We start from the raw sequence: 12,902 nt of genomic DNA on the forward strand, positions 1-12,902 counted from the left end.
TTGGTTTTAATCATTCAACTTGAATAGATTGACAATCCTTACCTTATCAGCTTCACAACTTGATTAGTAATATGACTTAAGTGGCAAGGGCAAAAGGGTAACTTCCACCCTTAAATATATAAACCAAAATTTGAGAAAACCTCATTTATCATTCACTTGTTGCTTCAAAGTTCAGAACTTGAGGAGAGAAAAGAGATAAAGGGCGAGTGGTGTGGAAAATTCTTGTTCAAGCTTGAAGATCCTTCTTTGCATGTGTGATATTAGAGTACTTCGAAGAAGAATCAATGCTAATTTGAGCAAGGCTTCAAGAATTCATCTTCAAATTCATCTCACTACCATTAAATTCAAGTTTTTAAGGTGGGGTTCTTTTTTAGGCTTTAATTGGGATTATAATCCCTAAGATCATTGCATGAAGAGAATTGAGTTGATTTCTTGAAACTTGCTTGTTTCATCTTATGAAATTCCATTCTTACATTGAATGTGTGTGAAATTTATTTTTGCAAGTGCTATGTGGCATGTTTGTTAGACTTCCCTATATGTTTTTACATGTTAACCATGTGTTTGGATCGGAGAAAACATGAGAAACAAGTGAATTTTTGAGTTTTAGCAAGTCTTTAAACGATTATGTTTTATCAGTAACCGGTTACCACCCTTGAAAATGGAAAATTTTCAAGTCAGTGTCAGCTTGTAACCGGTTATGTATTAATCTGTACAAAATAAATACAAAATTTAAGGTAACTTTAGTTTTGATAGAAAAAGTGATTATATACATAATACATTTATATATTGTGCACATGGTGAGATTCCTAAGGCATGAAATAACAAGTACCACAATAGTGTACTTTGTAGGTACAATTTGTGGGAGCTTATGGATGAAACTAAATACATTACCGTATTTAGTATTTTATACAGGACCACCATTATACCAATAATTTGTAGAAGATAAACTCTTATTATAACACAATTAATAATGTTGAAATTGAAGTAACAAGTAAAGTGCACATGAAAAGGGTTGATTGCTTTATGTTTGGCTGTGTGGTTTTTTGTAGATATAGATTTCAGAAATGTGGTCCAATTTGTAGACCCAAGTATCATGCAAAGCTAGACATGTACATACTCTAGAGTATGTTAGGAGAACCATTAGCATTTCCAAAATATTGAATTTATTAGAGAATAAGCAAATTTCAATGAATCCTCTATAAATTCTATCATTATTTTTCCTAAAAGCTTTTGGTCCCATGCTTCCACATGTTATTAATATTAAATATATTAAATATTCATTTAAGAGAGAATGGATAATATTACGGCAAGCGAAGTAGCTGGTTTGGCAGTGGGTGTTCTGCTTCTTTCTGCTACCATTGCTGCTCCCAAAATCGATGTTTTCTTCTCTTCTTCTCAACGCAGGTTCTATCTCTTTTCCTCTAACTCGTTTTCTATTTTTTTTGTTACTATCTCTTGTTGTTTAAGTGTTTTTCGTATATCTTCAATGACCCATTTTTTAAAACAATTTGTCTAAATGATTCATTAAGCACTTAGATAGAGGAATGAAATCAAAGTTTATGCCTTTTTGTGTTGAATCCTAAAAGTACTATTTGTGAATTTATATAGCTTTCTTGCAATTTTACAAGGTTGGTAGAAAGTGGAGATAGGTTTGATTATTGAAAGGTTGTGTTCAATATTTATCAGTTATATTAGATTCTTAACTTCAGAATCTGAAAAATGTGTGTTTGTGTCGGTGTCGGTGTCTGAAACTGACATAGACATTTATGGTTATGTTTAATCTATTTATTTTTTCAAATTATTACCGGTAGTGTAGACGTGTCAGTGTCGGTGTCTTTGAAATGACAGTGAATTTGACGAATTCATGGTGTTCACGGTGGCACCGTTATTTTGTTGAAGTTCTAAAGTATAGCTTATGCCAAAATCATGGTGGTGTGTTGTGATTCTACCATAAACACACACTATGGACTTTTCTCTGCCCTTGAAGGTGAGATCTTGATTCAAGCTTTCTAGTTACCAAAATAAGTTAGTCTAGCTTTGCAAAAATCTAGAATGGATTGAAGAAATCATGTAGCACTCAGTAAGTTAGAGTCGCCGGATGAACATCAGACAATTCATAGGTTGAGTTTACTAGTTTTACGGAGCTTAAAATGAGTGATTTTTCTAGTAGGGAATGGATCTAATTAGAACTTCTGTGTTTTCCAATAATTGACTAGTTCATGTTTTCTATATTTTTATGAATTTGGAGGACTGCTTATTTATGCAATTCTAGATGTTGATTGAGTTATGTGTCACTTCTGTGAATGTTGTTATCTTATTATCATTATGTTGTTGTTTTTCTGTTGACATTCCTTAATTTTGTGTGGAGAAAGTTATTAAGAATCACTTTTCTTGGATTTTTCAGTTTCCTTTTTGAACAACCCGTTTCCTTGTTTTGTTTTGGCTGTTCTAAACATATCTTGCAAAACTTCTTCTCTGTCAATAACATGTGCCTTTTAATGTATCTGTCTTTCTCTGCTCTCAAGTTATCATTACTGCAAAACTTCTTCTCTGTCAAAATTCTATGCTAAATAAGCACTTATATGATAAGTTCATATGCTATTAGTGTTTGATCAAGTTGTTTATCTAAACAAAACCAAACTTTAGTAACACAATAGATTATTCTTTTTGCTGCCTCTTTTTTGACATATATATGTCACAACTCTTTACTTGCAGCTCATTGGGGTTGTGCAAGCGGTGTGGCAATGTAGGAAGAACGGCTTGCGCTAAATGCAAAGGAACCGGGTCGATCAAAGAAGGAGGGTTACTTAGTTTTAACCTTATAGATGATTTGTTTGAAACAATCGGTAATCGCGAATCGCAGGTGAAGAAGATAGCTTGTGTAAATTGTCAAGCCAGAGGTTACTTTCCATGTCCTGATTGTTCTAAACTATAATCAGTGTGGTTTTGTCTTGTTTGCCAATAAGTGTTTTCTTGGCTACAATATTGAATCTCAACATGTTTGATCCTTCAGACATTGTGGTATATGCAACAATAGTTTATCTTTTGCTACTCATTGTGATTTGTGTGCAATGTGTGTGACTGATTTAAATCCGGAAGTACCGAGTTTGGTTCCTACTCATAAAAAGAAATGCAAGTGATTTGTGTGCAATGTGTGTATTCAAGTGTTCTTATCGACTTCAAGTCCGCGTCACTGCGGCTACGAGATATTATCTGCTTTGGATGTGAGAATTTTTACGATTTTGTTCTTTCGAGAAAGCGCTTTGTAGTGTTGAATATACAGTACTCTTGCCCTTGATTTCAAAGCAATGTGAAACTATTTTTGGTGAGACGAGAAATAGAATGGATTTGTTTGAGCTATACTTACTTGCTGAATGGCAAATTTTTATTACTTGTTATGAGTTTCTTAACAAATAGAGAAATCTCCACTTCCACAAAAATACGTTAATCTTAAATTACCTTATTTTTTTAACATTCGAAAAATTGCTGTTTTCACAGGTTAAAAAAAAATTGCATTATAAAATTTTTGTATTTTTAAATGTCTCAGGATAAAAATATATATACAACTTTCTTCACCAATGTTAACATCAACAAAATAAAATGTAGCCACATTTGCATTGGAATGGCTATACCAAAACTTTTACATGATTAAAAAATTCAAAAGCTATGAAATGTTACTACTGCATATTTAGGGTTATGAGTGAAACGATCCCTTAACTTCTCGCGTCTTTCTTAAATCTGATAAGTGATCCAATGAATATTAACTTCTCGCGTCTCTCTTAAATCTGATAAGTGATCCAATGAATATTTTAATATATTTAATATTAATATAACATGTGGTAGTGTCTGAAAGAAGTGGGAAGCATGGGACCAAAAGCTTTTAGGAAAAATAATGATAGAATTTTTAGAGGATTCATTGAAATTTGCTTATTCTCTAATAAACTCAATATTTTGGAAATGCTAATGGTCCTCCTAACATACTCTAGAGTAGGTACATGTCTAGCTTTGCATGATACTTGGGTCTACAAAATTGGACCACATTTCTGAAATCTATATCTACAAAAAACCACACAGCCAAACATAGCCTTGCCAATGAACCACTCTTGTTGCTAGCTTGATTGGCATAATACATTAGAGCACTTAATCATTTTGTATCCAATCTTGTTCATTTCCCATTTTCACAATTATACTTTAAGCTTCAATATTCACCATGCACAAAAAGTACATCAACCCACATATTTCTTCATTTACACAAACTTACCATCTACAGACAGATGTATTGATTATTTTTTCATTTACACAAATTTACCATCTACGCAGATCAAAAACATGGATAAGATATATTGATTATTTCTTCATTTACACAAATTTACCATCTACGCAGATAAAAAACATGGATCAGATATATTGATTATTACAACGATTAATTTAAATATTTTGATTATTTTAAACTATATACTATTCTTGGCCCCTACATTGTTGTTTCAATTTTGATATTCTTTTGGTACAAATTCCACTCTTTCTCTTCCTCTTCTTTTTGTGTCTTTCCTCCCTCTGACAAACTCCACATGCTCCTTGCTAGAGGTCCAACCCACAGACCCACCCACGTTGTACTGTCTACACATACAAATGATAGGAAATGACCATAGCAGATCTGAGTCCTTGACCCACCATTTCTCATACATACACACCTTTCCCTTTCACCATCTTTCTTCTTTTCTCCAAACTAGTTTTCTTCACAAATGTTATTCAATCTCTAATTTTACAACACCAATAAAATTCTATATGACTTGTTCCGATCCAACACAGAAATTGTTAACACTTAATGAAAATTTACTGTGCAATTGACCGAAGACCAATGAGATTAATATAAACTTGACTAGATTAAAGAAGTGTATTAAAAAATGAACCTTGGAAAGTGTATGATTATGACTATTATGCTATTTTAATACTAACTCCATCACATTCTCTCACATCAATACTCTCTTAAGTAATCTAATTAAAAATTTGCCACTAAATCACACAAATTATTATTTTATAAACCTAATTCAACACTTGCCTAGTTGCCTAAGTTCCCTTCATCATATCATATCATCACATCATATATAATACAATTTCTCTCACAATCACTTTATAGCCTTAACAACACCTCTTGCTCTTTGATAGATAATATAAAAACACCTCTTCTTGGGTCTATCAAATCTCTCTGAATTTACTGCTCTAGCATATATCACTTTGGTATTGCTTCATTTCCACTTCTTTTTGTTCCTTCTGCTTTTGCAGAACATATTCTCTCCAATTGTTATGTGTAATCCCAACATCATCCTTAATTTATCTCATTTTTTTGTTTCTCTTCATATTCATAGAGACATTCTCTTATCTTCTTCACACATGTCTCATGACAAGTCATTGTGAAATTTCATCTATTTTTTTATACAATACTCTTATTACATTGTGACGTATCAAATTTTTCTTGCAACAATTGAGACCCAAAACAAAAGATACTAACTTTCTTATATATTCAGTTTGAGAGAGAAAAAGGGTCAAAGGAAAGTAGTTTAGTTATTTAAGCAAAGCCTTGTAGAGAATTCTGAGAATTGAAGGGGGTGCAAAAAGAAGAAAAAAATGTCTAAAAAGGGTTTGAAATCAATGAAGGATGAAAATCAAGATTTGCAGAAACAAATTGGATGTATCAGTGGATTTTTTCAGATGTTTGACCGTCACAGATTCCTCACAGGCCAAACCGACAGTCACAAAAACATACCAAATCAAGGTTATCTACAACAACATCTTTGTTTTCTTTTGTTTTGTTAATGTTATTATGTTATGAAGTTTTAAGAATGATGATGTTTCTTTTGTATTGTGTTTGTTATGTTTTTGTCTTGTGAATTCCCTCTAATCATAATTTAAGCATAAGTTAAGATATTGAAATTTTTTTAAAAATTATCTTTAAGTTTTTCAAAGGCTTAATCTTTAATTAAATAATGTATAATATAATTGGTTATAAGTTAGATATGATTTTGAGTAAAAGTAAGTGAAAAAATGTCTTGATTAAATGAATAGTGTTTTGCAAACTATTTGGCAGACAAGATTTTGATAGGGCCAAAAAACTGATTTTTCTCTTAACTAACAAACATGATTAATGAAGAAAATCATATTGACATAGACATGAAGGTGTAAATCACTTTCTTTCAACAGTATTGGAAGAAAAAAATAAAAAAAGTTTATCTTTTCTTTTGTTTTTCATTCATTTTTTATTTTTAAATTTTTTGTTTTTCATTTATTTTTTATTTACTATTAAAACCAAACAAAGGACTTTTTGGAACTTGGAAGCTAGAATATGCTGATTTTTCTGGGAGAATTTCAGAATTTGTACATTTCAGTAACATATAGTAGTTTAGTGAAAAAAGACAAGAATCTTATAATTATGTGAAGCATTTTAGGTTTGAGATTTTCTATGAAGATTTCTAAGATTCCATACGCAACTTCCATATATAGAAATGATTTATTAAATAGTTTTAGTACTGTTAGGTACATGTATCGTAAGGGGGTGCGCGCAGCAGCGCAACCATAAAATTGCGTGTGTTTGATTCTGCGGTGATAAAAATTGATTTTGTAAAGTTGTTTTTGACTAAAAGGTATTTTTAATGTATTGATTTTGTAAAATTGTTTCCGACTAAAAATCTATTTCGATTCGCAGGGGGGACAAGTAATAATATCAAAGAGGTGAATAATGCAACACAAAAGACAAAGAATGTGAAGGTTGCAAGAGAGAATCAACAATCCTCGACAGAATCGTCATCAGGAACGTCGATGTTTTCGTCGTCTTGTTCGTCAAGCATGTCGTCGCTCGAGTTTAATCGAACAATACAGATAGAACCACCACCGTCGATAACTCAAATGAAAATCCACGAAAACTCGAGTTCAGAAGCAGCGGTGAAGCAACGCGATAAGTCACTTGATTTCCATGAGATTGTCAAAGACTCGATGCTTATAGATTCACAAAGATTATCAGTGAAAACTATGGCTAAACAGGAAAAGAAGAGTCGAGTACTGAAAAACGTCGACTCTCCGCGGCCTATGACTGCTTGGGATTCACCGAGACTCTCCTATGATGGGAGAGATTTACAAAGTGCATTAAAATCTGCGACGAAGTTTAAGGAGCTTCCTAGGCTTTCCTTGGACAGCAAGGAAAGATCAATCAAGAGTTTCAACGAAGGAACGAAAACTCGAAACCTTTTGAAGGGTCCACAGAAAGCGTGTGGAGGCTCCAATGCAATCGGAAAGCAGATAGAAGAACCAGAAAGTGCGAAAAGACCATCTAGCGTTGTGGCGAAGTTGATGGGAATAGAAGCATTCCCTGATTGGAGTGAGACTTGTGACAGCTGCAACACTGACAAAAGCGAGACGTTTATAGGATCTAGGAAGGATGGCTCGATCACGAATGTAACACCGTATTTACAATTTTCAAAGAGTAGCGAATCTTCGACAAAAGCATCAAACCGATCCCTCTCGGTTTACGGTGAAATTGAGAAAAGGATGGCGGATCTAGAGTTCAAAAAGTCCGGAAAGGATCTTAGAGCCCTTAAACAGATTCTTGAAGCAATGCACAGATACAAAGAATCAATAGATATTACAAGTGATCAGGCTTCAAATTCTCCATATGACAATAGGAGTAATAGTAGTGTCAGTGAAAGCTTGAGTGTACAAAGCCCGAGAACACGGCAGAAGAACCCGACATCGATCGCTGTTGAGAGGCTGAATTCAACTCAGGGTAGTAAATCACCAATTGTCATCATGAAACCAGGAAAGGTTGCAAGAAAAACCAATAGTTCTTCGTCAACAGAAAGTTCAATTCCCGGTAAATCATCAAGTAACAAGGTTTACCGCGGTGATGTTACGAATGTCAAAGATACTCGCGATAAATGCAACAAGATAACTTCAAAATTGATCCAATCCTCGAAAGTTCCTCGAGTCGTCATTGCAGAAAACAACACCAGCTCCAGCATGATGGCGGAGACCAGGAGCCCGAGACTACAAAAAAAGTTTGGTTTGGAGAGGCGTTCCCCGCCAACCAGCCCATCATCAGATATCAGCGGTAACAGAAGACAACAAAATAAGCAATCGACGGAATTGTCTTCCCCGAGTAAAACATCTAGACAAAAATTCTCTACTTCGAAGGAAAGAAATGAAAGCTTCAGTGAGATCGGCTATCAAAGGAGGGATTTTAAGCAAGTTGAAGCTGTTTCTAGCGGTGATATAAAAGATTCGAGCAACGAAAACTTTACGGCTGAATCAAAAGCTACCGCAGAACAACCTAGTCCCGTGTCTGTTCTTGATGCTTTCTATCGAGAAGATCCACCTTCTCCGGTTAAAAGAAAATCAGACATCTCAAAAGATTTAGGTATGTTGATAACTTCATTTCCAAGTAACAACATAGTTGAATGTCAAATAGTATAAAATTACCGGTCAAATGAATCACTTCGCCGATTACATTTTTTGTGTCATTCGCTTGTGAATAATCCCTTCGAACTTTTTCTACAGAGGAAGTTCTGAACAATTGTGGTATTTGTGAGGAGGACTCAGAAGATGTAGCTCTTTCAACCAACACGAACGCGAAAGTCAACTTCAGCGATGGAACCAACGTTATTGACTTGATAACTCATAATTTGGTTCAAGTTCTTCAACAATTTGACCACAGCGACGATGAAAGATTCACGAATTTCAGCGACCACAAAGATCCCGACCACAAATATATAGCAGAAATACTACTAGCATCGGGAAGGCTCACCAGTCCCGACTCTAGCAAGGCATTGCATTTGTCGGGTTACCCAATTAACCCAACATTGTTTCTTGCACTAGAGAAAATCAAAACAAACACGACGAATTTCAACGTTGCTCCGACAAACAACACTCAAGAGAAGATGCAAAGAAAGCTCGTATTCGACGTGGTTAACGAAATTCTATTTCAAAAGCTAATAACCGAAAGTTCTTACAAGCCATATCATCCAGAAGGAAGAAAACCAGAAGGACAACAGCTTCTGGACATGCTTTGCGCAGAAATCAATAAATTACAGTATAATAATAAGAACATCGGCTTTGCTAACGAGGACGAGTATTTGACGAGTATCGTGGCGGAAGATTCGGTGCAGCATTGCACAACTACAGAATGCTGCAATGAGATACCAAATCTTGTGTTGGATATTGAAAGACTGATCTTCAAAGATTTGATAACTGAAGTTGTAAGAAGTGAAAAACTAACAACTCTGGTGAGTATTGCATGAAACTGCAGTTACCAAGTATAGGAATTCGAGCTAAGCAAGGTTTAATCTGAGAACTTCATTTTCTATGTGAACTTAATAATAGTATGAAGGGGTAATAATAATTAATAAGCTAATTAATTAACATTATAAAGTTGATTTGTTTTATAAAGTCTTGATGTTTTTGTCTAGTTTTGCATGTACTTGGTTGGAGTATATGTTGATGAAATACATGTAGAGATGCAGACAAATGTATATATCAGTGACAATCTTTTTAAGTACAATAACAAATGTCTTATATTTATCAGAGCAATTCAAATTACACTGACAGATGAATATAAAATATAATCATATCAATAACTGATGTGAAATCGATGCCAGAATAATAGAGAATGATCGGTTTCTTTATCAGCAAGAAAACCATGAAGATAGAAAACTGAGAATAGAGAAACAATTCAAAGTGGTATAAAACTCTGGATTCTTGATTCAATTACACGTTAGGGAATTATGTTTACAACATACTAAACAATTGACCCAACAGACGGACCAAACTCAACATGCTAACTTAAACAACAAGCTAATTTAGACATCTGCATGCTAGAACAGACTTCGACTATGACATGCACATCTTTGACTACTGTCGAACCATGAAGCTATCTCTATCGAGGCTAAAGTTCGATCCAAATACCACAATAACCACTTCATAATATTGAAACTCTAATTCCATGGACCAAATTGATTAACCCTAAAACTTCCGGGACTAAATTGGTGATTCACTCCATATACATATCAAAAACCAATAACAAACCAGCATATTGTAATCTAATGCATCAATCATATAGTCCAATAACATATTATTACTATGATAAAAGTTATTGAAGTTCATCAACATTAACAGCAGTGGTAGTATCTAGCTCCTAAATAAACCAATAACAAGTTGGTAATTTAATCAAATGCATCAATCATATAGTTCAACATAATGATACTATTGTCATGTTCACATAGGTGAATTAACCCTAATTTATTTATACCTGATTTTTTTTCTTGCTTGAAATCAATAACAGATGTATGAATTTTCAGGCGGGAAAAAATCAGCTAGCTTAGCTTGTCACACACGGCAACAATCTTCAATGACGGAGAAACTTTACATTTTCTCTCCAAAATCATCTCTTTCTCTTCGATTTTTTAGCTGAACCAAATTATGAGGTAAATTAGAGGGAAACAGAGGACTTTGATTTCTAGGAAGAGGCTCGTAAAAGAACAAAGGCGCCCACAAACAAGTCACTATAAGATAATTTTGCGATTTTTTTTTTAAAATAACCATTTTTTTTTTAAAAAAACACAAAAAAAAAATCAATAATTCAAAAAAATTACCAAAATAATCAGGTTTTGTAGAGGATGCGCCAGATAAATTGGCGCACCCCAATGCTAGTGGCGCCTATGTGTATTTGGTTGGTGTATGCGCCAATTCATCTGGCGCATACACCCCTTGTATTTTTTTTTTAAATTTTTTTTTAAAATTTTTTTAATTATTAATTATTAATTTTCATTATTTAATAAATAAGAAATAGTAATGAAAATAAATAAATTCATTGATGATGTAATAATTGGTTACATTGGACCGACAATAAACTAATGACCGACCCGATTATAACGTCCCCATGTTCCACATCCCGGTGCGTTAGTTTGTCTCCGAGGTCTCCCACGATTTTCTTGAGGTGTTTGGGGTCTTTGTGTGCTGACCTGATCGAGCGATGACTGGTTGGAAGGTCCGGCGGAAGTTCCAACGGTATTTGACAGATGTGCCATCATTTGCTCCCAATATCCGGAGGGGCTTTGGCCAACGGCGCTTCCGTAATGGAGTTCGGTGTCCATGTCGTCGTAGTTAGGTCGTTGGGGTTGAGTGAATTAGGGACGGTATAGTTGCCCAAATTGGGCCATTGAGTCGTTTTGGAAATGAATCAACGGTTCCTGGGGCGTACTATAGTTAAACAATGGTTGGGTGTTATGTTGATGGGATGTTTGAGTGGTCATTGGTGGGGGGCTACGATGAAGTGACCCATATGAATCATATGGGCTATAGACGGTTGTGGTTGCGGGGTTTGATTCTTGGTTTTGTGTTTGGGTGAGTGGTATGAATGGATTGTGACGTTGGATGGTTCGTTGTTGGGTGGTTGGCATGAACGGGTTGCGATGTTGGATGTTTGGTTGTTGTGTGTATGTGGTTGGTTGATGTTGTGTGGTTGGTTGTTGGGTTTGGGTGGGTTCACATTGGTGTTGGGTGGTGAATTGTTGTGGGGCGTACGATGATGAAGCAAGTTGGCGTGGATCCATCAAATACCGCGGCTCAGATACAAATTGCTGAGTTGTTACCGATCTAAACCATGTCATATATTGTTGAGTCAGTCTTACACCATGGATGACTGGTTCGTTTAAGATGTGTTGTCGTCGATTCCTTCATTGACGACACATCTCTTTTGCAAAGTCTCTCCAATCAGAATAATCTCATTGTGCATCAACCCTTTTTTGATGCCAATTCCCCAAACACGTGGGAGATTCTTGAATCTGTTGTAGCATTCTGAACTGCAGTTTGACCTGGTCACTCTGGTGCATTTCCACCGCAGTGAATCGGATAATCGGTGTCTTCGCTGTCCAAACTGCGGCATCGTCATGGTTCACATCATGATCCAGACCCAGATATGGCCTCCAGACAAACTGTAAAACAATACGAAACGATTAGATGGAAAACAATTTGAGAAGTATTTTTAAATTAAAATATAGTTGGATAGGATTGTTACATTGTCATGTCCAATGTGGTCCAATAGATTGCGATAGACTACAATAGCGTGTTTCAGACACCTGTTGTAGTTCATTCCCCTTACTGACCACCTAAGATAAAAAAAAGTGAAAAATATTATTTACTGTTAATTATAATATAAAATATAATTAACTAAATGGTAAATGGTAAAGTGTTAGACTTACTTGGTTGCAAACGGGAACACGAATGGACACTCATTTATCGGGGCGAGCGACGACATTCTTGACTAACCCCAAGCTTGAAGCAAATACGCACATGAAAAAGATACAGGTATTCTTTTTTGCAGTTTTACACATTGCATTATATAGATGGGCCACCACAGTTGAACCCCAACTATAAGTGTTTACCTTATTAATGTTGCGTAATAAAGGTAAATACATTATATTTACAGAATTACCTGTACTTTCTGGAAACAAAAAATTACCAAATAAAATAATAATATAACACCGAGCTTTTATTATTTTCTCATACTCGGTTGAATCTTCGGACAATACTATACTGGCCTAATATTGTTTAAGGTATTTTAAATTTATACCTTGCCCCCTTGCTTGACCAGATGTGTCTCCATCAATTTCATCGTCTAACAAAGAGGCACCCAATAATTCATTGCAGATATTGTTGTCTTGGTTAACTCTACCATTCACTGTCTTTCCATCTATATGGAGACCCAACAACATGTACACATACTCAAGTGTGACGGTACACTCACCAATCGGAAGGTGAAATGTGTTGGTCTCGGGTCTCCACCTATCCAACAAAGCCAGAATGAACTTGTAGTCCACCGAGTACGAAACAATGTTGAGTAGATTTCCAAATCCACGTCC

At 34.9% G+C, this 12,902-nt stretch overlaps 2 protein-coding genes across 2 annotated transcripts; both read left to right on the forward strand.

Moving 5' to 3' along the window:
* The first annotated feature begins 21 nt into the window (after window positions 1-21).
* LOC127121221 (uncharacterized) lies at window positions 22-3,151 on the forward strand. The gene is made up of 3 exons (XM_051051792.1): window positions 22-357; window positions 1,287-1,404; window positions 2,716-3,151. The coding sequence occupies exons 2-3, from the start codon at window positions 1,292-1,294 to the stop codon at window positions 2,933-2,935; spliced, it is 333 nt and encodes a 110-aa protein (XP_050907749.1). The 5' UTR covers window positions 22-357; window positions 1,287-1,291; the 3' UTR covers window positions 2,936-3,151.
* Window positions 3,152-5,053: 1,902 nt separating this feature from the next.
* Window positions 5,054-9,551, forward strand: LOC127121234 (protein LONGIFOLIA 1). The gene is made up of 3 exons (XM_051051800.1): window positions 5,054-5,773; window positions 6,701-8,404; window positions 8,545-9,551. Exons 1-3 carry the CDS (start codon window positions 5,626-5,628, stop codon window positions 9,282-9,284), a joined length of 2,592 nt encoding a protein of 863 aa, XP_050907757.1. The 5' UTR covers window positions 5,054-5,625; the 3' UTR covers window positions 9,285-9,551.
* Window positions 9,552-12,902: the final 3,351 nt, after the last annotated feature.

This window comes from Lathyrus oleraceus, chromosome 1, assembly GCF_024323335.1.
Source record: "Lathyrus oleraceus cultivar Zhongwan6 chromosome 1, CAAS_Psat_ZW6_1.0, whole genome shotgun sequence".
In the NCBI taxonomy this organism is placed as follows: Eukaryota; Viridiplantae; Streptophyta; class Magnoliopsida; order Fabales; family Fabaceae; genus Lathyrus; species Lathyrus oleraceus.

Coding starts and splice junctions, on each gene's coding strand:
- LOC127121234 (XM_051051800.1), top strand. CDS start 5,626: ATGTCTAAAAAGGGTTTGAAATCAATGAAGGATGAAAATCAAGATTTG. Junction 5,774..6,700: donor CAAAAACATACCAAATCAAG/GTTATCTACAAC, acceptor TTCGATTCGCAG/GGGGGACAAGTAATAATATC. Junction 8,405..8,544: donor AGACATCTCAAAAGATTTAG/GTATGTTGATAA, acceptor CTTTTTCTACAG/AGGAAGTTCTGAACAATTGT.
- LOC127121221 (XM_051051792.1), top strand. CDS start 1,292: ATGGATAATATTACGGCAAGCGAAGTAGCTGGTTTGGCAGTGGGTGTT. Junction 1,405..2,715: donor TTCTCTTCTTCTCAACGCAG/GTTCTATCTCTT, acceptor CTTTACTTGCAG/CTCATTGGGGTTGTGCAAGC.